Source organism: Aspergillus aculeatus, assembly GCF_001890905.1.
Source record: "Aspergillus aculeatus ATCC 16872 unplaced genomic scaffold ASPACscaffold_8, whole genome shotgun sequence".
NCBI lineage: Eukaryota > Fungi > Ascomycota > Eurotiomycetes > Eurotiales > Aspergillaceae > Aspergillus > Aspergillus aculeatus.
This window is the reverse complement of record NW_017962983.1, coordinates 902,482-927,516: the sequence shown is the minus strand read 5'-3', so window position 1 is coordinate 927,516 and position 25,035 is coordinate 902,482. Positions and strand designations below refer to the sequence as shown.

Genomic DNA, 25,035 nt, shown 5'->3' with positions numbered 1-25,035 from the left:
CGCTTAGGGCTCTCGGAGCATGAAACGGGTCATGGCATTGGCAGTCTACCGTGCGGGGCAACAAGTAAGTAACCTCAGAACGAGGTAAAGACGACTAGAGCCACGAGTCAGTACCCCTGCAGGGCATCCCACACTGTAAGGCTGCTACCTGGACAACTTACAGGCTAGAAGTGAATCGAAACAAGGGTCATATCCGTAATAGGTGGTTGTGACTGCACGGAGGCTGGAGGCGATCCCAAAGCCCGAGAATCCCTGCCGATCCCCTCACCAGAACCTCCGCTGAGTAACCGGTCACCCTCCCTACTCAAGTACCAACCATAGAACAACAGATGTACTATATAAATAAGCAAGCTCCATCAAAAACTCTTATTTATCGCTCCCATATCCAGTCGCTCCTTGTTTATTCCCTCTCAGTCCCAGCTTCCTCAAATATGTCCCCGCCTTGGCGCCCCGGAAAACGAGTGGCCATCGCCGGCGGAGGCCCCGGAGCCATCTCCACGGGGCTAGCCTTTCTCCAACGGGGGTACGATGTGCGCATCTTCGAGAAACAGCGCACGTGCCAGGCCACCGGCGGCGCGGTGCTGCTCTCCATCCCCGTGCTCGCCATCCTCCGCGCCTACGGGCTGACCTCAGACAATTTCGGGTCGTACACGCGGACGACCTTCGCCAACAAATGGGGCAAGGAACGGGTCCAGCTGCCATTCAACGCCGAGGTCGAGCGACGCATGGGCATCCAGGGCTGGCAGTACGGAGTGTTGCGTTCGACCATCTTCGCAAAGATGCTGGAACTTGTCCCGGAAGGCGTGATCTACACGGGTCATGAGGTAACCGGATATGAGGAGAAGCGAGCGAGTGGGGAAGAAGACTCCGGGGTACAGATCCGCTTCAAGAATGGTAGCACCATGATGGCCGACATTCTGGTCGCGGCGGACGGCATTCGGTCGACGGTGTCGCGGCAGGCCTTTGGCGAGCCCGGGCTCTTCCACACGGGCATCCGGGTCTGGCTTGCGTGGTGCGACCAGATCCCCGGGATCCCAGCTCACCACGGGGTGATCTCCCATGACTGGCAGTACCAGGCCAGCTTCTTTCCCATGATGCGTGAGGGCAGACGACCCGGCTTCGAGTGGTGGGTGGTCGAGCCCTCCTACGAGGGCAAGCCGGCGCCGGCAGACCCCCGGGCGCATCTGACCGCGATTCTCCAGAACTGGGCACAGCCGATGCCGCGACTCCTCGAAGCGACCGAATTCAACTCCCAGGTCTACCGGTGGGAGGTCTATAATCGGCCATCCTTGCAGAAATGGTCGGCTGGGAGAGTGGTCGGCGTGGGCGATGCGGTGCACCCGGTCTCACCATATGCCGCATATGGGATGGGGATGGCGATCGAGGATGGCTACTACCTCGCCCGCGCCCTCGATGGGGTCGACCTGTGCGATCCCCGAGCCGTCGCCGCTGGATTTGAACTATATGAGCAGCAGCGCGTGCATTACGCGAACCATCACATGGAATTCGCCCGCTTCTCGGGATCCATGTTCCACCGCTTGCCCTGGCCTTTGGCCAAGGTGCGGGACCTGATCTTTGATCACACCCCTGTGTTGGGCATGCTGTTGAAAAAGGACTATCTTCAGCGGGCCGAGGAGGAGACAATGAACTTGCGGGAGTTGCAAGTTGTGTGAGGAAAGGGAGGAATGGATGGGGAGAGCCTGGAGGGAGGGAAGGAAGGAAGGAAGGAGGGAAGGAGGCCCTCGGAGCCCAGGGAATTGGGCTGCAGGTAGTCAGTCGAGTCGAGTCGAATTCGACGGCGAACACTCCCGACCTTCCCTATTTGGCAATTCCACTCCGTGGCTTGACTCCCGAGTCACGTTCACCTTCACAATCACTTTCACAGCCCCCACAGCCAAGCCCAGCAGGCCAAGAAGATTAACTTTGAAGGAAGACCATGTGGCTCCCGTAATGAAGAAACCAATCCAGGGCTGAACTCTGCTTAACTCGAAAAATGATCATTCGGATCCAAGTCTTAGAAGATGCCCTCAAAGCATGCGAAAGTTGAACGTGTCATATTAGGGCAAACCCAAGACATTCCAGGATGATACTCGCTTGCGAGGGTAGAGGACGGCACTTAGAAAGAAGGGAGTAGATACTCGGTTGGTGAGAAGGATTTGCCTCATCGGATCGGCATACGCTTAGCGGGCTTTTAGCGGCTCTTAGCATGAATAACGAATTGGTGCTCAGTGCTCGCTGCTCACTGCTCAGATAACGCAGGCGGGGTTTGCAAGATTTAATTAGCACTTAGCAGTGAGTCTGTTTGATTGGGGGGTGGGTTAATAATAACTTATCACTACCTAGTGGGCCACTAACCTAACTTAACTTAGCCAGACCCTTGCGGCTGCCTGACACCACCCTCGGGGCACCACCGTCATCCCTGAACGCGCATGGCTTGACGAACTTGACGAATTCGACAAATATGAATGAACTGTAAGCAAGCTTACGGGGCGAAAGATATACTTCGTATTCTGGAAGCGTGGCAGAATATTCCACATGGCCAAAGTTAAGATTATGACATCTCAGCAGTGGAGATGACGGTGGGCCAGCGAGCGATCAGATAGGGTCAGACCCGTTCAGGTAAAGCTTCACAGCCTTAAAGTACGCGAGACAGGCGAGGCGAGACAACGACCGGAGGGAGGGGTTTTTGTCCCCAAAAAAGCGACCCTAGTCTAGTTATTGGCCGCTCATTTCGGACACTTGGCGCAAAGATTCACCCCAATTCCTGACTCCGTGGATTTTAAATCCAAGCGTAACCCCCCTCCGATCGAAAAAAATCCTGTTCAGTCCCACTGCCTCACCATGTTACTTTCCAAACGCAAGCCACACAGAAAACGATCCTCCACCGGATGTCGCACCTGCCGGTACGTATCCATGCCCGGCCTTGAGTAAAACCACCACCACCACCACCACCACCACGAAAGACAGATATATAAAACCAAAAATCAAAAAAAATCATACTCACCCAACGCTTCTCGGCAGGTTGCGTCGCATCAAATGTGATGAAGCGCCCGATGCCTGCACCAACTGCGTGTCCACAGGTCGTACCTGCGATGGATACGAAGCCCACCGGCTTCCCCGAGCGTGTGGTCCTCAATCCAAACAATTGAAACGGACGGTAGCTGTAGCACACCCAGCACTCACTCAGGTAGCATTCGGGCTGCAGTGGGCCGTGACCTCGGACGAGGGTCGATGTCTGTCTTTCTTCCAGCATCAATCCGTGCAGAACATGGTTGGGTTCTATGATTCGTCGCTTTGGCACCGTCTTATCCTCCGTTTGAGTTACACAGAACCGGCTGTATATCATGCTGCCATCGCCTTGGGGGCCATCAATAATGCCCAAGACAAGAACAAGGTTTTGCGACCAGGCCAGAAGTTGCAGAGCATCTGGTACTGGTTCGGACTGGAGCAGGCGGGACGCTCGATCTCCCTCTTGAACAAACGACACTTTTCGCAGGATCCTCAATTTCAGGAGGTGGTGCTAGTCTGCTGTTTGTTATTCATCGCCTGCGAGATGCTCTGCGGTAACTATGACAACGCATGTGCACATGTCCAGGGCGGTCTGCAGGTTTTGCAGAAGCTGAACATACGAAGAAAGATCTCGGGTGAATTTATTTCACCCGTGGATTCATGCATAGTAGAGACCTTCCTGCAGCTCCAGGCGCAATCCGTCTTCTACGGGACTGGCGTGCACTTCCATGTTGACAATGACCTGGTATCCGAACACCCGTACGAGGACTACCTGGGCACATTTCAGCGTTTGCAGGATGCAAGACGAGTTTGTGACCCACTCTTGAACACTGGATGGCCTTTCGCGGCACGCAGCTGGAAACTGTCAGAAGCCGAGATCATGGCTGACTATGCCATGTTGCATCAAGAACAGCTCTTTCTCCTCTCTTCCATGAGCCGATTCCTGAGCCGATTAGACTGGCTGACGCGTCAGTCATATAGCCAGTTGAGCGAGAAAGAACAGCGCGAGACAGACATGACCACAGTAAACTGCTTCGCCTTGAACTTCGCACTCAAGTCTTCTCTTCTGAGCAGAAACACACCCTTGTCCCCTGAACTTGCCCAGGAAAGCGAGGATCTGGTTTCTCTGACCGAGTCTGCGATCCAGAAGCTTCGGGAGCATCCAATCATCACTTTGGACAGCCCCATCGTTCCAGCGTTGTACAATGCAGCAGCAAAAACCCCAAACTATTCCGTTCGGGTAAAGGCAATAGCTCTGATGAGGGTATGGCAGCATGTAGAGGGATTCGCAAACACTGCTTTAGTCGCTGACATACTCGAGGAAGGTCTCAAGATCGCCTTGAGGAAATTGAGACGAGAGATGATCGCGACGTCCCGTGCATTGCCTGCCGGCTTGATGTTCGTCCCCGCCACAGATGGACAGACCTTTGTACGTATAGGGTACAAGATGTTTGGTGCTGAGCACGAACAGTGGCTAAGCCTCGAAAAGAGTCCCGCTCTCTTCGATGCTCTACCGTTCATACAATCTGCCAGTCAATGGTCTTGTTTGCGATCACTTGGGATTGTCAAAAGTGCTGGGGCATAGAAGTGGTACCAGCAAGACGGTGGTGTTAGAATATGCTTAGACAGAACAAGTCGAGTGACGCATGATGATATCACAGTTGGACACTTCATGAGTAACAGACGGCAAAGGTCTTGTGCTAACTAAGTAGATCCTCACAAGCGTCGATTCAAGAGCGTTAGGTAATAGGTCTCATTCCTGACATACTCGAATTCTGATCTCTCTTTGATGGAGACTCATGAATCGCGAGGATGATCGAGTCTGGGGGCCATTGGCGGTAGTTTAGCTGGTGCACAGGTTCGTAAAAATTGTTGATGAGTTGTCTTAGATCTTCAAATGCTATTTTGCATTATGAGCTTGGAATTCGAATTCGGATCAATGTTGTTTTTGGCACCAGCCCCTCCCTTACCACCCCTCCTTTGCTTAGATTTATGCACGGCGGTTCAGACAATGACAGCCACGCTACAGGCACTAATGCACAGATGTAGTGAGGTGGTACTGGTGTGGGAGGCGCAGATTGGACACACAAAAGTACTGTGGCCTGAGCTTGCATTAGTTTGTGCTGCACTTTTCCAGGTCCTCACCGCTGCAAGAAATTGAGGTTTGGCGGAGCCGTCTTACAGAAACTCTTCAATACTCAAGTCAAAATTACAGCGATTCCTGGCACCATGAAACAAGATTTTGTCTGCTGAAAATCACTTCGAAGAACCTGAGCAGATCTGTCTAGCATGCGAGCTGTCGAGAGCCACGGCTTGACAATTAAAGTGGCAGGCTTCCAAATCAATGAAGTGTGTATGAGAAGGACTTCTTGAAGAACTTGTATTGACCACTGCGAAGTTCCGCAAAGGGTGGCATGTTTTAGGTGCCTATAACAGGCCCTGGGACGAATGTTTCATCATTCCCGAAGTTAACACTGGCGATTGCAGGACGTTCTCCCAGTCATGAACCAACTCTGTATTCAGGGTACTCAGCCTGACTTCACCGCCAGCTCGAGCAATCATCTCGTCTTCATATTCCGTGACTGCAGTAGATTGGGGCTCTACTCCTGATACAAATCGTTGAATGGCTTCAACCAGGTAGGCTGCATCTGTGATGGAGTGGTTCAAGCCTTGGCCGCGCTGATACGTCATCGCATGTGCGGCGTCACCAGCAAGTGTGACTCGTCCACCGTGATTATCCCAGCGATGGTCCTGAGCGCCCGGATCAAAATCCGTTAAGCCCATGTACCATACTTCGTGGTCATCATCCAACCATTGGAAAGCGCTCTTCCAAGGGTCCGCAAATTGCCTGGCGAACGCCTTAACTTGCGTTAATCTTTGAGCGTTGGACCAGTCGGCTGTCCTCTCCTGCTCCTGATGGGTTGACTGCCATGATATATAGAAGAAGAATGTCCATGATTCAGGCCGATCGGGATCTTCCACCTCATGCATTCCGAAGAAGGCAAACTGTCCGGCTGGATTGATTCCTGCTAGGTACAGAGGATGAAATTGCCGCAAGAAGCGAGCCCGCTCCGCGCTAAAGCGTGCTTGTACGAAGGTCGCACAGTAGGGAAGCGGACGAATTTGCCCTGTCTGTGGGAGCATCGATTGACGGATAGTCGACCGAGCTCCATCGGCTCCTATGACAATCTTCGCTGTGAGGGATGTTTCATCGGTTAGTCGCACGGTGGCATATTGACCATCCTTGGAGAAGTTGATTCCCTGGACCCGCTTATCGTATCGAACGTCCAGGCCGGCTGCCAATAATTCCCGTAGTTTACGGCGACGCAGTCGGTTGAAGAAAGGAGCAGGAATAGAGGCCATATCCTCCCCTGTCGATCCATTGATAAAATTGAGTGCATCACTCTTACTTGGAGAGATGCTTGGGTCTACCTGCACGGACTGTATCTGCTTCCACAGCTCGTCCGGGATGAGATTTTTCAAGGACTCAGCGCCCCAATGCAAACCCATATTCCAATCTCTAGGGCGAGAGCCGATGCTAGACTGTCTCTCCAACACGACGCAAGATATATGAGCCTGAAGACATGTTTAGCTTCAGCCCGGCTTGGTGAGTTTGCAAGTATGTTGTATAGCAGGGTTGTTACCTTTTTCAAACCTTGTGCCAGGGCAAGTCCAGTCGACCCTGAGAGTGAGAGGATTAGCTCCCATTGCTAGATTGGCCGACTCAATTGCGGTATGTTGGCCTGAGGTTAAGCTGTTGAGGTAGCCTTACCTGCACCGACAATCAAGACCGTAGTAGTGAGCTTTGGCTCGGACGTAGTCGCCTCCCCGGCCTTAGCCCCGAAGAGCGTCCGGAGCCATTGCACTATACCCATGCTCAAAGGGAAGTAGTCTTAGACAATGTGCACACGTAGGCTAGCGGAAATAAGAAGAGCAGCGAGTCAACTTTTAATTCTCGATAGGCAGATGCAAAGTTTGAGAAACGACCCAAGGAGAAGGGCATTGTCCAGCTGTTATTGCAGCAATCAATCTCCCGGTGCAGCAGCCATTCGTCAGCCATGGAGGGCCCGGGTTCCCGTCTCAGGTGGAGAACAGGAAAGGACTCTTGCCTGATAAAGGGAAGACATATTATCCAGTGAAGGAATACCTTCAATCAGATTACTGAATGCAGCTAGGAGCGCCATGGGCGCGGAGCGGCTCTGACGGACTCTCCGTCATGAAGGAGGGAACGCCTTCCCCTATACGAGCGTCAGAGCGTCCAGCTGATTCATGGTTCAGGGAATTTTGGCATCGATTCTCCCGTTCTCCGTCTGGACCACTGATCAGCGGGAACGTCATCGCGGTGGGCTGCCATGCTTTTCGCCGATGCTCGAGTGTCTGACCCTCGGACTCACCCCCGCATCTCTCATTGCACCATCGGACAATGCACAAGGAATCGGGATGACACGGGATGGCTGCAGATGCAGGCCATAAATTTGGAACGAAATGGATTGAGGGGGGAAACACTTGTGTCGAAATGGTTCGAAGCTTGCAGTGAAACGTGGGAACCGGGTGAAATTGAACCAGAACTTCAAAAGAACTTGAAAAGAAGGCCGTTGACCAACCGGTTGGAACGAAAAGTGGGTTCAGAATGGAGCCGTTTTAGGTTCCACGGCAAATCCAAGACATGTGCCGGGTCAGAAGTGCGGGAGACTACTAGGGGACTAGGGGATGTGGAAATATGCACATCACCACTATCATAAATCATTTATCATTATTGAATGATCGTTCGTTCATCCATCACCCTGACCCGAGTCTGACCCGAGTCAATGGCGCGGTGCGAAAATCAGGAATCCCGGTCGGAGAAGGTCAAATCTGGGCAAGTTGGGAATTCAATTCTTCAGGCTAGTCAGCACTAATTTCCACTAAAGGGACATTGGGGGGACCACTAACCTGGTTTGGGGGTAGTTGATTACTTTAGTGGGATATAAAGTCGGGCTGAATATTGTTAAACGGGGTCATCCTTGTCACCGAGTGGTTGAAGGAGCATAAAGGGGACTGAGTTGTCCTTTCTTGGGAGGGAGGAGAAGGGTGTAGGTAGGACAGATGGGGAGGGAGGTCCACGGTGCAGTGGAAGGAGAAGTTGCCAAATCAGCCTGCAAGTTCAGGCTACTACCCTCTCATCCAACTCCTTTCAGTGAGCTGCGCTGTACTCAACACTGGACTGTCTTCGTCCATCCAACACATACAATAACTACATTACTAGTTATAGTCAATAGCACCTTCCCAATTGACTTAGACTCTCTCATCCCTGGAAACCGCCCAGGAAACTCAATCATGCTCCCACCACCCAATCACACACTCGAAAGTGGACTCACCGCCCCTCCTTTGCATCATGTGATTTGCAGCAAAGCCTGAAGCATCTGGCCTCCATGGGCACTGCAAAGCACTGCAATCACTGCAAATCACTGCAAATCACTGCAAATCACTCCTTCCAGATCATGGATCCATCCATCCTATCCTTACTAAGTCCGGATAGCAACTAGTCATGCACCAACTGCGGCTTCTCTCTCCCTTCCGATCTTCTTCTTCCACCAACTCCAATTCCATCCTCCAAATCTAATTGAATTCTTACCTTTACACATTCTTCTCCTAGTGTGGGGAAGCAATGGTGGCAGCACCAGATGATCCGTTTCTAATCTCACGCCTCTTTCTTCTCTTTCCTTTCCTTGATCCCTTCTAACCCAGAATCCACCCCCCAAAGACTCAACTTGCCCGTCACCTCCTCCCTCCCCTTGTCATTTGCGCAAGGTATCCCCTTCCTCGTGGACTTGAACTATCCCTCTGCGTTGTCAAAGTAGTCATTCCTTTCTTGCCGATTGGAATACTCTTCGTATGATTACCGGTTTCAAATATCTATAAAATTCAACTATCCGTGGACCGCCCCTTCCCCCGGACGGAGTCGATCTCCGCAATCCGATCTGCTAGACTCCTTCCCGATCGCCGCCATGACCCCCCCATGTGAGGAAGAGGATGGGCGTGCACCAACACACCCTTTTCTGCCCGATGATACTCAACGCCATAACCCTTCCTCCGACCTGTCGGGCCATGCGACTGACGAAGAAATGGAGGACGATGACTCGGCTTATGGCGAGGATTCCCTGATCGGAGACGACACCGTCACCCTGTCCACCTATATTACCGACTACCGATTCGAATACGGGCGTCGGTACCATTCCTTTCGCGATGGCGCATACTGGGTAGGCTGGTCCGACTTCAGAGTGATCCGATTGCGCCCCGTTGCGGACTGACTGACCGATTGCGGGTGCGAGTCATAGGGCCCGAACGATGACATCGCGAACGAACAACAAGACTTGGCCCATCATATGTACTTCCTGACCCTCGATGGGAAGCTTCACATGGCTCCCATATGCAATCCGCAGGTACTGTCTGTCGTTACCTGAGTCGTTTTCTTCTTGTGTTTACAACAGCAGAACACCATCTGACTGATCACCTGCACAGGAAATTCTCGACGTGGGGACGGGAACCGGTATTTGGGCAATGTGTGTTATGCGACCCAAAAGCTCTGTGGGAGGCAGTGACTGACGACAATCTCATCCTAAACAGAGACATGGCGGATGAATACCCCAGCGCCAAAGTGACGGGCGTGGACCTTTCTCCTATCCAGCCGCTGTTCGTCCCACCGAATTGCGTCTTCGAGATTGACGACGTGACCCTTCCGTGGACCTACGACCCTAATCATTTCGATTTCATTCACGTGCGCGAGCTGTTCGGATGCATTCCTGACTGGGACGAATTTTTCCAGCAATGCTGGCGTTGCCTCAAACCCGGCGGGTTTATAGAAGTCGTCGAGCACTCGGTCGAGCCGATCGCGGACGACGATACCGTACCGGAGGACCATTTCTACCGCGTATGGGGACAGACCGTACTCAACTCGGGGAACATGTCAGGCAAGACGTTCAACATCTGGGCCGAAAGCGCGACGCGACTACGGCAGGCTGGATTTGTCGATGTGGTGGAGAGACGCTTCCAATGGCCCATGAATGCGTATGTTTGACAACCCTTCAAAAAAGTAAAGCCCCTTGCTGATGAGTACACCAGGTGGAGTTCCGATGCCAAGTTACACGAATTAGTGAGTAATACAAGCTTTACATCTTCTGAAACTTGCTCACCTCTTGTCAGGGCCGCTGGAACCAACTGCGCCTCCACGCTGGGGTTGAAGGATTCATGCTCCGTCTCCTCACAACGACCCTGGAATGGTCTTACGCGCGCGCGCAAGTCTTCCTCGCGCAAATGCGCCAGTCCCTCCGCGACTTCGAAACACATGCCTACCTCCCGGTGTCAGTCGTGTACGCTCGCAAACCCGTTTCAACAACCAACCCCTCTTTGTAGGAATCTTTCTTTTTGCTTCTCTGTCTCCTGCATTGCATCGTCCCAGACCCTTCGTTCAACTTATAGCCCTTTCAGTGCAAGCGTTATACCCAAGTCTTATTCCTTCGAGCGATTTTCTTCTGTTATGACAGACATGTGGATGTGTATGTACGGATCGGCTTCGTAGGGTTGTACCTTATCGATGTCATGGATTGAACTGGCCTGTTTGCAACGGGGTCGGATATCTTGGACACATTTTTATCACCACTAACATAATGTTTTGGAATGCGTAGTCGGCATTTATCAGTTGCTTTGCTAGTGGCCGATAGTCGTTGGTATCAGCAGGGCCTTGTGTACCCGAAGTGTCCCCTTTCATTCGAATTTCCGAGTTGACCAGAGCGATATGTAGCAGTATTTGACCTTGGGTAGAGGAACCAAGGCGGCCTTGTCTTCCTAGGCCCCTCACAAAATTCACAAATACAAGAGCATAGTTGTGAAACTCGTAGTCCCAGTTGTCCATCCTCACGCCATCAACAGCCATCGCGGCATATATCGTATGTAAGTGTACGGAACTGTACTGTAGCTCCATACCACCACTCTATAGTGAAGAAAAGGGCCTTGGAGGTGAAGGTTGCGAACCGGTTGCAGACTGGTTGCAAATAGTTTATAACATTTCCCCGGAGAATTAACTTAGATTTTCTTAAAGAAATGAGTTTAAAAATGCCTCGAAAACTATGAATGCCTGTTTTTGAATATTTGAACAATAAGTCATGATATGATGTAAGTTAAGATGAGATAAGGTTTATCTATAACCTTGCCAGAGAGATTTTAATATTGATTTGCAACTCATTGGATCTCCCAAGGATCTCAGCGCTAACTAGTTGCCAAAACTAGTGTTATATTTCATTACAACTCCGACCCTCTCTCTACTATGTATGAAAAGTCCCAGTCTCGTCGGGTATTATCCAATCGATGGTTCAAGCCTAACTGTCTACATTGCTAATTCATTCTCTGGTAGACTTTTCGCGTGAAGCTTTCGGGTTTGCAAGCTTATCACGTATTCGGGGCCATTACCCCTGATGTGTGCGATGTTACAACAGGCGGGAAATGTGCTGTACAGGGTCATCATTGAGGCTCGTTGCGATTAACTTAGTTATGTCCTGGTATCATACTCTCCATATCTTACAGTGATCCACACACAGGCGACATGATACAATTCTCACTTATTGCGTAGACTTGGCCGCTTTACCCAAATCACCCATCAACTGACAGAGCCCCTGGACCAGTGGAGGAAGTGCTTCGTTTGAGGCATCCGCCCGCAGAAGCCCCTGCGCCACATCCATTGTCTGTCTCGGATCGGATACAAATGCAGGTCCCTGTGGTCCCTGTAAAGCCGGCGATCCACATCCCAGCGAAATGAATTTCTGCACCTCCGTCGTCTCTTCCCCGTCGAGATAGGTGGTGGGAAATTGGTTGTTTCGGGGGTTCAGGCCCAGCGATCGGCTGCCACCGGCCTGCCCGGTCGACTTCACGCTCTTGGCTTTGGAAACTACACTGTAGGACCAGAAGGCCAGACTCGCGTAGTACACCCCAACGGCCAGAAACCCAGTGAGGGATCCGGGTGCCATGGCTTTAGCGGCACGAATAACTTGACCCGCGTGCCACACGGCGCGCCGCGAGTCGCTGCTCTCGATCCATTCGAGGGCGCTGTGGTACACCCGACGAGCCTCTCTTTTGTCCTCCTTGCCAGCAAAGAGCTGAAGTTCTTCGAGAGACATATACAAGAACATGGAGATCACTTCGTGGACTAGGAACACCTCAGGTCCAGGAAACTCAGACCATTCGTAGCAGACCATACGGAAGTGCTGCAGGGCCTGTGATAGCTCCTGGTGCCGAGAGCTGATTACTAGCCCGTTCCAGTGCTTGGAGCTTCCCTTGGAGATGAAACTGAAGCGGTGATATTCAGTGACCATCGCTGCTAAGCCGTGCAAGACGACGAACCCAGCCAATTGTGAATCAACACGTGTCTGCAAGCGGGACATGTCTCTCATAGCATCGACCAGTGATGGCAGTCGCTCCCGGCCAGTCAATCCGGAGGCCAGGTAAGCATCCCTCCACTCCGTTGACGACTTCGCTTCCCACAAGGACCGGATAGAAGGAAGTGGAAGTTCCAGCTCCGCGTACGAGACGAGAGGGTTGACATTCAGCATCAGCGCGGCTTGAGCATCATGTAGAAAGAGATGATGTACCAGTCTAAGCCGTCAGCAGAGTCTTTGAAAAGCATATCACAAGACCTACCGCTTGAATGACTCCAGCTCCGCCCAATCCCGCCACTTTTGTTCAAGTTCCTCCGGAGTATCTGCGAGACTAGGGACGATTACTGTATACACAGATCGTCGAAGTCTTAGGGCTCTTCTGAGCATCTGGGAAGTGTTAACTTCGAACAGCGCCTCCTCAGCATATTGCGAACGAACCGTAAGTAGAGGCTGTTGGAAACTTTCCGCAATCTCCGTCCTTCGACCGTTTCCGCTCCAGAGTCCAATATCTAGGACCAAGGCGAATGTTTGAGAAGCTCGCAGATCACGAGTCGTCCGGTTATCAGTTTCGTACTACCTAGGTCAGCGTCTACCTCCAGGGACATTTTCGTTACCTCAAGCATACCTTATCTGAGATCTGCAGTCGCACGATCTCCAGTAGTGCGTAGCCCAATTTGCGGATAGTTGAAATAGTGGACCTTGTTGCTTCCGCGGCGGCGATGGCAGTAAGGGTGTCGGAGCTTTGTTCATTGATCCGGAATGTTGGGCCGTGTATGTAGGAATCGACCTGCCGGCTCTGATATGCAAAGTAATCCTGTATCAGCCCGTCTAAAAGCTCTGTGCTCGGAAACGACTTCATGATCCGAAGCGGATTGGCTTTCTGGCTGGCCTGCAGCACCATTCCGAAAATCAGATCGCGGCTCCCTGCCGACAGTCGTTCGGAAAGAACTCTCCGTTCGGATCGAAGACTTGTATCGGGGCTGTCGATAGTCCCGGGAACAGCAAGATCGCCTTGGTGTGCAAATGCATTGTCGCTCTGCGCAGGCTTCCACGCCGACAGTGAGGAACGCTTATAAGCTTCAGCGCCCAGCGCGATTCCACTCTCCACATCCACCCGGTCATTGGGTGCCTCAGGAGCGGGGGGTGCATGATGTGTGATCCCTTGGGAGTTGAAGTATTCGAGAAGTCCAAAGTCTATTTCGGTGAGATCGAAGTTGAATGGTATATTTTGGTCGAAAACCCCATAAGCATACTCTTGGGTGTGGTTCAACAACGGATCCAGATCCGGACGTGATAGAGAGGTGATCAGAGAATCTGGGATGAATTCCGGGAAAAAGGTTCCATCGATACTAAAGATACCACTTTCGTGGTCCAGGCTGGGAGAGATTGCTAGCAGGCAGTCCGTCAGCTGACATCCAGTTAAGCGAGACGGGTCACGGTACCATCGTAGCTGGTGGTCAGTGGATCTTCCAGCGGAGCCGAATCGGGTGCCTGAGGCAGGAAATTACTGACTGGGAAATCTGGCGTGGCGAACTGCGCGGTAGGGTCGATGGGTGGCGGCAACTCATTCATGATGGGTGCTGGCGAGGGAAAAACGCCTTGTGTCTGAGGGGTTTCGAGGCGCATTTCCGTCTCGTCAGGCTCATCGTATGCTGGTGGAAGTTCAGCCGGGGCGCCTGGCTGCTGCAGATCCAGTGCATAGCAGAGCAACGACAGACCTTGCGATGATGAACCGGGAGACATCTCGCCGGGATTTGCCTCCTGCCAGTCGCACTCCAGCTTCTTGTCTCGGCACCGTCGGCAAGGCTTCTCCTCGTCACACTTGAGCTTTGACGTTGCGCATGCTCGACAGGCTTGGGAGACACGGCCACTCTTGGCGAAGACTGGCGGCCGTTTTCTTTTGCCATCGCGGGGGTGATCATGACCTGCGGCGTGACGTTTCATGAGATCCCTGGTTGAAGTCAGTAAATAAACGACTCAACAAAGAACAATTGAGTCCGCTTTGGGCCGGCGAGCTTGTCGATCACTGGGAGCTCACGAAGACCATGCATTCGCGGTAGCAGGAAGAGGGCGACGTACGGTCTAGCGAAGCCTTTGTTGCAAATGTGACACACGTAGGGCTTCTCTCGGGTATCTGCAGAGCAGTTAGTTTCCTTTATGCAAGCTCGAATGAAAAAAGGACTTACGCGACCGAACATGGCGGATTAAATGGTCGGCACGGTTATAGTGTTTCTTGCAGAAACCACATTGAAAATAGCCATCGCGGGCTTTTTGGGTTGACCTTGAGGGAGATTGCACGGAGGTAGATGGGGCAATTTCAGCAGGTGGTTCCTCTAACATTGTTGAGAATTGGACATGATGGTGTGGTGGAGGGGAGAGTGAAGGAGATGATGGGCCTACAGTGGGAGGGGGAAGAGAAAATGTTTGGGTGGTTCAGGATCTGGGGAAGGAACAGACCGGGTCAAGTGCATTGCGGGGAAAATGACCCACTCTACTCCCGTAGAACTCGGCTTCCTTACTAATTCGTGCTCGTACACTTACTCGAACTACTTGCTATGGATTCTAGCCTGTTTAGAACTTGTCGACCACAGGTGGTCACTTGCACGGTCGATTGACCCATGGACCCATCTTCGACACATGACTCAGCGAGAATTAATCTCTCATTCTACCTGTCTCTGTACTGCACAGTAGATCTGAACTAAACCAGCCGAACCGAAATCAGCCGAAACAATCGACCTGAAAAGTTCCGAATGCACGAGAAACAGACCAAGAGGTAAGCGACGACGATCTCAGCTCTTAAACGCAAAGCATTGACCGGTGCTGGTTGATTAGTGCTCTTGGGGAGATATGCTGACGCTGAAAACCTCGCTTCGGGATGTGGAGGCACATCCCGGCGACAGCCTGCCCTGGCGGTGGCGGCGACACCAGGCTCTCCACCAGCACATCTCCACAAAATCTCCTGGATCAAACAAACAGGGGGGCCCCAAAGCGCTTTGATCGTAGAATTCAATCCTCCAAGAATGGGCAAGAGACACTCCACAAACCAACCCCGTCTGGTTCCGAATCGTTGTTGCTAATCTGCTCCCTGATGGTTCATTACAGCAACAAACACGAAGCCAGGCCCGGTACACTTCTTCTCACATAGGCCGTCAAAGATGCTCACCTAGACCACCAAGCCATTGGACTACTGGCGACGCTGTGACGATGAAGCACTAGCACATGACAGGAAAGGGATTATCATCATGGCACTATAAGCGGGACTCACTACTATACGGCACGGCCCAATGGACACCACCACATTCAGTCTAGCTCCCACGGATTGAAAGAACCTTAAGCATCTGATTTAGCTCGATTAAATCTCCATGCTAAAGCATTCGCTGGACCAATTCCATCCCCGACACCAATCCCATAGCAATCAACTTGGGGAGAGCACCGTGAATCTGTGTTTAGAGGAAGGGATGACGGAAAGAACAAGTGTAAAAGGTAAAGACACTGCAAGGTGATATGGTATATTTAGACTAGAGACAGAACTGAAGAAACACGATTCACGCACGCAGTCGCTTGATAGCAGAGAAGCCATAGAACCCCATCGTCGACACCGTAGCCGCCAGGGAGAAGAGAAGAATCACTCCGCCCGTGATGATGCCTTGTTCGAAGAACCCGATCTTCTTGCCGGCCCGTTGGCCGATCGCAGGCAACGGCGCTAAATTTTCCGTCCACACCTGGTTCCAGTTGCTGTTCTTGGTATCCAGGACTGTCCGGGTGAGTGCGGCGCTATCTGTCGGAGTAATAAACTGTGGCCGCGGCACCTGAAGTGATAGTGTCGAGTAGCGAGTGTCAGAGCTGGGGGCCAGGTTGGTGGGATAGGCGGGTCCAACTATAACTCATCAGCACTAAGCTGCACAAATGTCCAGGACAAACATACTCAGCATATCAGTGGGAACATGGTTGACCCAGGAAATGTAAGAGTCAATGAATTGGGTGAGGTATTTGGCGGACGCGGGGGCCGCAAAGGCGTATGTCGCAGCAAGAGTTCCGCGTCTGCGACTGTTAGCTTCGTTTGCTTCCTGCTTCAGAACGAACCGATGCAACATACGAAGTACTAAAGTCAATGGCATCATCCAGACTGGTAATCGGGTGTAGGATCAGCACTTTCTCAGCGACCTTCCTCTGTAGCAGGGGAGATTTCCTGAACAATGTTTAGCAAGCAGCCTGAATCTCCACCGCCTCTCAGAGACCTACCGATCCAGCACTTCGACAACTCCCCACTCGGATCCAGAAACTAGAACGCGCGAGCCAGCGTCCTTATGCGCCGCGTCGAGCAACGAGGCCCCCGGACTCGCGCGACGAGGGTTCGCGACGGTCTGTCGCGCCTCGCCATTCTGGCCGCCCAGGTATTTCGACGACCGCTGAAGCACCGCTTCCACAAACTCCTTCATGACAAATTCCTGGACAAGCACCACATCGGGCGAGTATGTCGAGCGACCTCCGAAGGTCAACCGCGCCGCGACCAGCGCCTCCGCGGCCGCCGGCACGTCGGCAGTGCGGTCGACTACGGCGATCGTCCGAGCTGTGCTTGGAGAAGAGATACTTTGGCCGGAGGTTTGGCCTGCATCACCGTTCTGGTTGAGCACAACCACCCGGCTCAGAAAGCTCGCATTGGGTCTATCTTCACTAACGGCGAAGGTATCTGCATCCAGCGCGGGCGGGAGGATCTTTTTCAGAAGAGCAGGCAGGGCCATAGTGTTTTTCGTCAACTGCCCCAATCATCGGTTAGTCTTCTTTCTCCCTTTCCGTCAGGGAAAGCTGTAAACCTACCTCCAGGATAATGCAGTTCCCCGCCGCCAGCGCCGCACTCAATGCCGAGACGACAGAGAAGAACATCGTGTGCGTGCACGGAATGATGTAGACGATGCCCGCGCCACGCTTGCCATCCCGGTTATCTTTCCCATGTGCAACCCTATACTCTTCCTCAAGGTCTCTGCTCAAGTCCAGCGAAGCATAGTGCGTGCGGACCTCCTTCAATGCAAGACAGATCTCGGCGCGGACTTCCTCCGGGGCATGGCCCGAGTCGGTGAGCAGAGCATCCTTGATCTGGTCAACGTGCTGGACGAGGGTAGACTGTAATCGGTGGAATTGGTTCTGACGGTATCGGATGTTCTGAGTGCGACCGTCAATTTCCGCGGACAAGATCCGGGGGAAGTACTGTGGTGCAACCATTTTCGTCGATGATGTGAGAGACAATGTTTGCACGAGGCCTAGTGAGGACGGGGTAGGAATATAGCCATAAACAAGATCTGGGGAACGAACCGACCTCAGCTTCGGAGATAAGCTAGCAGTCTATTCCCTTCAACTATGTGGACATGAATGGGCCAGTCGGATCAATGGGCCGCAGTCGAGGTGCTGGAAGATGGGGGATGGGGAAGGATGGGCATGGGGTTCGGGATGTGGAGGAGGCAAGAGATGCGCTTTGGGGCGACCGGTTGCCTGCCGAGGTTTGATGTTGCAGCATTCAGCATATCACCCTGACTCCAGCTTTTCTGTAACTATCTCACCATAATCAGTTTCCCCATCATTGTCTTCTCCACACAATCATCATCATCATCATCATCATCATCATCATGTCGACGACCTCCGCGACCACCACAATAACCACCTCCTCCACACGGGTTGGCACTCTATCTGTGCTATCGGATTATGAACTGCATCACTCAGGCGAGGCGACCCCTTCACCATCACAAGAATCAACGTCCAGCACGACATCACCCGCACAGCCCGCCAACTGGCCCATCGACCATCGCCGGGTGCCTGCCTACCGTCCGGCCAACCGCGAGCTGAACCTGAGTGAGCGACAGGCGGGCGCGAATAGAGCAGAATTTGTGTTCATTCAGACCATGCTACATGGTGTTTGGTTGAACGCGGTAAGTCAGGTTTGACTGACAAACATATCGAACACAGCTAAGGAGGTTAGGTCGTGTCACGAGTCTGGCATGCAACGGGAGGGAAGATCAACGACAAGATCTTTCACTACGAGATCGGAGGAGAGTGGTAGAGTGGTTTTGCGGGGCATGCAAGGACTGCGATACAAACATGTCAAGTCTGGGAGTTATACTATTTTTTGTCACAGAGCAATGCAATGCAATTCATTCAAATCAAATTATATTATTCAATTGAGCTCGTCTAGTGTGAATAGCCATATAGGTGTTTCTCCGAGACCAGAACTCACCTGGAACGTCCAACAACAGCCCTTGGAAACCTTCAGTAATCAGAACGACCCATATAGAGAGAACTATGTCCCAGACTCAAATCAATTCTATTGTTCAACCACCCAGCTCTCTAGTAGTATAGCACATCCAACGAATTTCCTCCTATGGCGCTAAATCCCGTCCACATTCTAAGATGCACTAGGTACACACAAGACTTACTTTATCAAAACAAAGGTACATATTGATTTTCACAACATCACTCCTCAACATACACAAAACCAACCATACATACAGCACCACCAAACCCCCCCCCCCCCCCCCTCCCAAACCCTCCTTCTATATCCCTCGACCACAACATCAACCCCCAATCCCAACCCCCAAGCAAATCAACTTAAGTACTCCCCCTAACCTCAATCCCCGTCACATCCTCATGCAACCCCTCCCCCATCGCCGGCGCAAGCACATACAACATCCGTGCCCAGCCTTCCACCCTCACGCCATCCTCCCCCACAGCATCCGGGGTCACATTCCGCCACGCATGGTTCGTGCCGCGCTGGACGGCCACATCCCCGCGCTTCAACAGCCTCGTTTCCCCGGAGTCCAGCACCAACTCCACCTCGCCCTCCAGCACGACCCCATAATCCAGCGAGACGGTGCGGTGCATGGGGCTCAGCGCGTGCGGCGGCATGTCCACGATCCGGCAGACGGTGCCCGTGCTGATCGTGATGCCGGGGGGGTTGGTGAGGTAGTGGTTGTAGGCGGGAATATCGCGGTCGGCGGTCAGGTCCACGGGGAACGTGTCGGTGGTGTACGCGAGCGAGAACTGGGCGCCCGCGGAGTCGTTGATCTGCTGGATGGGCATGCTTTCGGGGAGGGCGGTGGAGAAGACCGCTTGGCCCGTGGTCGGGGAGTGGGTGGTGATGTAGCGGTTGAGGGGGCGGATGTTTTTAGGGGCCGTGGTGCTTGGGGGGGTGGTAGTGGCCATTTTTGCTTGTGTTCTGGTCTTCGAGGTTTGCGAAATTGAATCGGAAAGTAAAGGGTTGGTGGTGGTGGTGGTTTGGTAGGCTGGGTTTGGTTGTAGTAGTAATGAGTTGCGCGGTTGGACTGTTGGAACTGTTCAAGACAAGTATGAGGAAGTTGGAGTTTGTATAGGGATTGAGCGAAGGTGCCACTACTTGAGTTATATGTGTGTTTGTGTCTATCTTTCTTGCGCTCTAACATTCTACTTCCTGAGTATATCAGATGTAATTACCGGCCATACTGCGGGGAACGCTCTCGGGTGCGTTTCGGGACCACATCGGGTGAGGGGAGCATCAGTTACAATCGTATGTAAGCAATCAATTCAATTGTTTGGTAGGTCGACTTCCAACCCCACCCCAAGTCTATGTTTCTAAGTCTGGCAATCTACTCCCGCGGAGGGATAATCGGCAAAGTCACATAGTTGTCCCCATGCCCGAAGTTGATGTGGTTGAATCCCTGGAACTTCTCCTCCGACCGGTCGACAGGCGAATTATGCTGGAACAGACCGGACCCCTGAGTATCCCCTGAAGACACCTCAAAAACAATCTTCCCTCCCTTCTCCACCACCACGTTGGTTGGCCACACCTCCACATCCACCGCGTACACCTCGCCCGGAACCACCGGCAGCACATCGGTGGAATAATAGTCGCGATGGGGCAGCCAAGGCCGGTTGCGCGGGTGCTCCGCGTTTATCTTGCGCAGACTGACTCGCTGCCAGCCTTTGCAGAGAGGGACCGGATCCCCTGCTGTGCCGGTGTAGAAGACCTCTTTGCCTTCCGGGGAGATATGACGCAATGTCAGGAACAGGTCGATATCTCTGGGCGTCGGACGCCCGGGCTCTGGGCTCATCGATACGTTGAGGTGGGCCACGATGTGGCCGGTGATTTCCGTCTCCTGCTCGAATGGTGCCGTCGTAAACTGCACTAGCTGTGGCTCGTCGAGGTTGCCTAGAGCACGGTACGTGATCTTGGTCGATCTCTCCTTGGGGGCTTCCGTCACCAGCTCCTGCTTTGAAGTCAGGTAGTAACGAGTATACTGGGTGCGTGCGATAGGCCACTCGTTCTCCTGTCGGCGTGGATACTGCTTCTCGGCTTCGGCGTTGTTGAAACCAACATCGCCCTTGCGGAGGACCACGTCAACCTTGGGAGCAGTGCCGTCCGCCCAGCCAGCGCGATCTTCACCCTTCAAGAAAGCATCCAGAAAACTCCGCTGCACCTCCACTTCCTCCTTGTAGTAGAAAGGCAGATCGTGACGGCCCGTGATGAAGCGCAGGTACTTGAGTTCGCTGCCGGCTTGAGTGTACCCCTCGACGTTGCCGCGAAGATGCAGGAGGATACCACCCCAATTGGCGACCGAGAGAAGAGGAACTTGAATATCGGTCATGGTGTACTCCTTGCTAGCATAGTATACATCATCCCGGAAATGGTTGTTGACATTGTCGATCGTCTGGTCTTGACGGTTGAGCTCCAGTTCCTCCTCGGGAAGATCACCCTCGATGGTATCGGGACCCCAATTGCGTGCTGCTCGACCGGGGCGTCCGTATTGATTCGATACGACCTGACGATCCCACCAGAACTTGATAAACTTGTTGGAAAGAATACCGCCGTGGCGACAACGGTCGCGGTAGTAGTCGGACATACCTTCCCAGGGAATAATGCAACTCAAGCCCTTGGGCTGGCGGGCGCTGACTCGCCATTGACTTCCAGCATAGTAGCTAATACCAAGCAAGCCGACTTTTCCTGTAGACCATGGTTGCTCGGCCGCCCACTCCACCACATCAAAGAATGCCTCGCTGGTCTCGCGAGACATGGTGTCCAGCTTGCCGCGCGACTGGCCAGTTCCCCGCTCGTCCGCTCGAACCACGGCGTATCCATTGCGGGTCCAGAAAAGGGGATCAGGTGTCTCCCATGCCGAGTGCTCTGAGCGATGTTCAGGATTGACCTCACTAAACGACTGAGGGTGGAAGTCCGCGTAGGGAATATCCTTCCCGTAGGGGCCGTAGGTCACCAGTACAGGAGCCTTCTCCAATTCTTTGGGGCGGTAAACATTGCAGCGCACAAGACCAGATTGATCTTTCAGGGGAATTGTGACATTTTGCTCGAAGACGTAGGGGAAAGAGGTATCGTCTACCGTGGCGAGGTCTTCACGGATAGGGTTCGGCATGTTGTCTTCACTTTGCAAAGGCCTCGGATGCAGCAATTGTTTATTGAAAAGAAGAGAAGGTAATCCAGACCGATTTCGGTGGTACGTGAGATAAATACTCGGAGACTCGAATCCACAGCTTGCCAATCGTAAGTTGCGGTCTGCTCTCCGAGCACTTGCTCATACACAGTTGCACTCTCCGAACGTGGGGCCGAAATGGTGAGCCGAACCTGCGCGGGGGAGTTAAGTAAACCAACCCGAAAGGTGGGCGATTGTCCAAGCAAGGTGTGCATGCTGCTCTCCACGTAAGGGAGTGAACAGCGTTGTTTTCAGCATGTCACTTTTCGGGCTTATAAAACAGAGAGCAGGGTTGTCGGGCGGACGGTCTATATCCCCCGCTTCTCGACAACCTCTTTCATTAACGCAGCACGTTTGACGCAAAACGGGCATCATGGGCAGCATCGATCCCAAAACCGCCTCACAAGGAGGCTTGAACATCCTTATTGCTGGTGCTGGTATCGGTGGCTTGGCTGCTGCTATTGCACTACGCAAGCAGGGCCATCGCGTTCAGGTGTGTAAACTTACCCTCATATTCGACTCAAGCTAACCGCTTCCATGCAGCTTTTCGAGCGCTCTCGTTTCGCAAATGAGATCGGAGCTGCTATTCATCTCACACCCAATGCGAACTCCGCGCTGCTAGGTCTGGGAATAGATGCTGCCAAGTTTGGAGCCGTGGAAGTAGACCAGGTTTGTCCCGTGGGATAATTACTCAGGAACTAGAAGCTCACCTTCACCAAGCTGCACATCTATAATCCCGCTGGCAAGACGCTGGCAATTGTCGATCACAAATCACGGGCAGATAGGTGGCGAACTGTAAGGAAATCCATTGGCCCATGTGTGTTACAATCTAACGTCTATAGAAATGGTCTCTTGTGCATCGGGCCCATCTCCATGAAGGCTTGAAGAACGTCGCTCAGGGATCTGGTCCTGGCATTCCTGCCGAGCTGCACACTGCCAGCAAGGTTGTTGACATTGATCCAGAAGCTGCCACACTCACTCTCGAAAACGGCCAAGTCTTCCATGGTGATGTCGTGATCGGGGCAGATGGTGTACATTCACTTGCGAGAACGAAGCTGCCAGGCACCAAAGAGATCGAGCCCTTCAGTTCTGGCAAGAACGCTTTTCGCTTTCTCTTGTCGCGCAAGGTCGCCCAGGAGGACCCCGAGACAAAATCCCTGGCCGACATTCCCAGCATTTGTAGCATGTGGGATTCCCATGACAAGCGTGTGGTCATCTATCCATGTGCCAACAATGAGATTTTGAACTTTGTCTGCATCCACCCTGACACGTTGAGCAAGGTGAACACCGGCGCAGACTGGGATCAAGAGGCCAGCAAGGATGCTCTTTTGGAAGTTTACAAAGACTTCAAGCCAGAGGTGGTCAAGATCTTGGCCAAGGCTGATCCCCAGACACTGAAAGTATGGCCCCTTTTCGACATGCAAAAGCCGCCTACGTGGGTCAACGGTCGCCTGGCAGTGCTGGGAGACGCCGTCCATCCGTTCTTGCCATACCGCGCTTCTGGTGGCGCTATGGCCATCGAGGACGGCGTGTCTCTGGGTGTGATGCTCTCGAAGGATCTCGACCCAGCAGAAGTTCCAGAGAGGTTGAAGCTGTACGAGGAAGCTCGATACACACGAGCTACCACGATTCAACAGATGACTCGAGACTCTGATGGCCCCCAGCCCGTCGACGAAAGTCAGTTCCTCCCCCTTCTCAATCCCGCCGTCAAAGGTTACTGACCTCACTTAGTCCGTAGAATGGAAGACTACATTTACGGGCATGACGAATATGATCATTCGACCAACCTCCTCCGAAAGCACATCTGGAGTCAAGGGGGGCCCAAGTACTGGCGTCAGCCAATAGTGTTTGGGCCTATGCCTGGTCCCAGACAGGACTGGTATGGTCGAGATCGTGTCCAGAAATCGCTCAAAGCCACTTTCGAGACAGTTTCCATTCGATTCAAAACCAGTCGAACTTGCCTTCAGAACCTACTTCCTAACGACTCTTGGTCATTTGTGAACCAGGGTACAGTAGCCTATGCGAGCTTCTCCCAAACGAAACTCCACCGCATGGACTGGCTGGGCGGAGGCGGTTACCGCCACATCGGGCTGTACATCGAGGGAGTGCAGTATAAAAAGAAGAATGGTGAAACGGTTGAAGGCACCTATTTGCCGATTCTGTTCGAGAGTCTGACCGACCCTATCGTCAGCGGTCGTGAAGAGCTTGGTATGCCCAAGCTCTATACAGCAATTGATGCCCACGACCGCAGCAACTCGCACCATTTGACAACCAGCTGGCAAGGCGCCGTTTGGGGCCACTTCCATTTGGAAGATCTCGAGGATCAAGAACCAGAAATGAACACGAATCCTAATCCGTCCAGCGTGGGAATCTTGGTGCACCGCTACTTCCCTAAGGTCGGCCATGAGAACAAGGGAGTGCCCGAAGCAGAGTACCCTGTCATTGTGCCACATGCGGAGGAGGCCAAGGTGGTTCCCTCCAAGATCACACGGTTGCGAACTACAAAGAACGCAAGGTTTGAGATCGATGGTCTCAACTGGACACAACTACCCACATTGCATCACATCATTTCTCGTTTGGCTGAGATTCCAGTAGACGAAGTTGTTGGTGCGAAGATTGTGGAAGGTGAGGGAGTGCCAGATGTATCTGTGGCAAAGCGTTTGGAATAAGTACTGCTTGGATCACATTGTCACGCAACAGTCACTATAAGTGACCACACTTCTGTACTTATGCTTGGTCGAGCCATGGATGAAACATTGAAGCATAGCCGCAATTCGCATGTTCTGCCCCCGCATAGCGGGGTAGGCCCCGAACCGTAGGGTAGGAAGTAAAGTAGCAACATCCGCGCTTGCCAGCGTTGCGTTTAGACCCTCAAACCCAGAGGCTAAGACGGTTACTTGACTGGGGCCCTGAGCACAGACTAGTCTGCAGCATCACGAAAGGGGCAAACAGTGTAGTAACTGCAAGGTGGTATCCGTTCAGTAATATTTCACACGGCTCATAATCAGTCCATATGCTTAATCCTTGGCAATGTCTGATGCAGTGATGCCGGCCACGAGGCCTATGATAACCTCTTCTTTCGGAGCAGCATCTTGAGGTGAGCCACGTAATTGTTCTGGTTTTCATATGGTCGCTTTGTGTCAGTCCAGCAACTGAGATGCGACGGAAAGACC

The 25,035-nt window shown here is 52.7% G+C and overlaps 10 protein-coding genes across 10 annotated transcripts; 5 read left to right on the top strand and 5 right to left on the bottom strand.

Moving 5' to 3' along the window:
• Positions 1–323: 323 nt before the first annotated feature.
• ASPACDRAFT_1881047 (FAD-dependent oxidoreductase) lies at positions 324–1,673 on the top strand (the record flags this gene model as incomplete). Its single annotated transcript, XM_020198227.1, has 1 exon — positions 324–1,673. The coding sequence occupies exon 1, from the start codon at positions 330–332 to the stop codon at positions 1,671–1,673; it is 1,344 nt and encodes a 447-aa protein (XP_020056193.1). The 5' UTR covers positions 324–329.
• Positions 1,674–2,841: 1,168 nt separating this feature from the next.
• On the top strand, positions 2,842–4,594 carry ASPACDRAFT_43487 (Zn(II)2Cys6 transcription factor; the record flags this gene model as incomplete). The annotated part of the gene is made up of 2 exons (XM_020201265.1): positions 2,842–2,903; positions 3,022–4,594. The coding sequence occupies 2 exons, from the start codon at positions 2,842–2,844 to the stop codon at positions 4,592–4,594; spliced, it is 1,635 nt and encodes a 544-aa protein (XP_020056192.1).
• An 842-nt stretch (positions 4,595–5,436) lies between these two features.
• Positions 5,437–6,884, bottom strand: ASPACDRAFT_43486 (FAD-dependent oxidoreductase; the record flags this gene model as incomplete). Its single annotated transcript, XM_020201264.1, has 3 exons — positions 5,437–6,585; positions 6,654–6,691; positions 6,782–6,884. 3 exons carry the CDS (start codon positions 6,882–6,884, stop codon positions 5,437–5,439), a joined length of 1,290 nt encoding a protein of 429 aa, XP_020056191.1.
• Positions 6,885–8,844: 1,960 nt separating this feature from the next.
• On the top strand, positions 8,845–10,640 carry ASPACDRAFT_78768 (uncharacterized protein). Its single transcript, XM_020205269.1, has 6 exons — positions 8,845–9,248; positions 9,327–9,431; positions 9,511–9,551; positions 9,616–10,056; positions 10,111–10,141; positions 10,192–10,640. Exons 1-6 carry the CDS (start codon positions 8,997–8,999, stop codon positions 10,399–10,401), a joined length of 1,080 nt encoding a protein of 359 aa, XP_020056190.1. The 5' UTR covers positions 8,845–8,996; the 3' UTR covers positions 10,402–10,640.
• An 823-nt stretch (positions 10,641–11,463) lies between these two features.
• Positions 11,464–14,894, bottom strand: ASPACDRAFT_119639 (putative C6 and C2H2 transcription factor RegA-like). Its single transcript, XM_020196267.1, has 8 exons — positions 14,603–14,894; positions 14,496–14,550; positions 14,135–14,367; positions 13,859–14,068; positions 13,042–13,805; positions 12,855–12,989; positions 12,679–12,803; positions 11,464–12,633 (listed from the first exon to the last, which is right to left on the bottom strand). Exons 1-8 carry the CDS (start codon positions 14,754–14,756, stop codon positions 11,604–11,606), a joined length of 2,706 nt encoding a protein of 901 aa, XP_020056189.1. The 5' UTR covers positions 14,757–14,894; the 3' UTR covers positions 11,464–11,603.
• Positions 14,895–15,961: 1,067 nt separating this feature from the next.
• Positions 15,962–17,636, bottom strand: ASPACDRAFT_60670 (uncharacterized protein; the record flags this gene model as incomplete). Its single annotated transcript, XM_020203580.1, has 5 exons — positions 15,962–16,293; positions 16,342–16,457; positions 16,513–16,605; positions 16,659–17,173; positions 17,235–17,636. 5 exons carry the CDS (start codon positions 17,634–17,636, stop codon positions 15,962–15,964), a joined length of 1,458 nt encoding a protein of 485 aa, XP_020056188.1.
• A 286-nt stretch (positions 17,637–17,922) lies between these two features.
• On the top strand, positions 17,923–18,561 carry ASPACDRAFT_119637 (uncharacterized protein). The gene is made up of 2 exons (XM_020196266.1): positions 17,923–18,337; positions 18,388–18,561. Exons 1-2 carry the CDS (start codon positions 18,038–18,040, stop codon positions 18,466–18,468), a joined length of 381 nt encoding a protein of 126 aa, XP_020056187.1. The 5' UTR covers positions 17,923–18,037; the 3' UTR covers positions 18,469–18,561.
• A 389-nt stretch (positions 18,562–18,950) lies between these two features.
• Positions 18,951–19,790, bottom strand: ASPACDRAFT_1888500 (cupin domain-containing protein). Its single transcript, XM_020198487.1, has one exon. The coding sequence runs from the start codon at positions 19,605–19,607 to the stop codon at positions 19,014–19,016; it is 594 nt and encodes a 197-aa protein (XP_020056186.1). The 5' UTR covers positions 19,608–19,790; the 3' UTR covers positions 18,951–19,013.
• A 236-nt stretch (positions 19,791–20,026) lies between these two features.
• On the bottom strand, positions 20,027–21,805 carry ASPACDRAFT_29348 (CocE/NonD family hydrolase; the record flags this gene model as incomplete). Its single annotated transcript, XM_020199635.1, has 1 exon — positions 20,027–21,805. One exon carries the CDS (start codon positions 21,803–21,805, stop codon positions 20,027–20,029), a length of 1,779 nt encoding a protein of 592 aa, XP_020056185.1.
• Positions 21,806–22,235: 430 nt separating this feature from the next.
• ASPACDRAFT_52428 (putative salicylate hydroxylase) lies at positions 22,236–24,531 on the top strand (the record flags this gene model as incomplete). Its single annotated transcript, XM_020202616.1, has 5 exons — positions 22,236–22,355; positions 22,406–22,531; positions 22,610–22,657; positions 22,705–23,539; positions 23,594–24,531. 5 exons carry the CDS (start codon positions 22,236–22,238, stop codon positions 24,529–24,531), a joined length of 2,067 nt encoding a protein of 688 aa, XP_020056184.1.
• Positions 24,532–25,035: the final 504 nt, after the last annotated feature.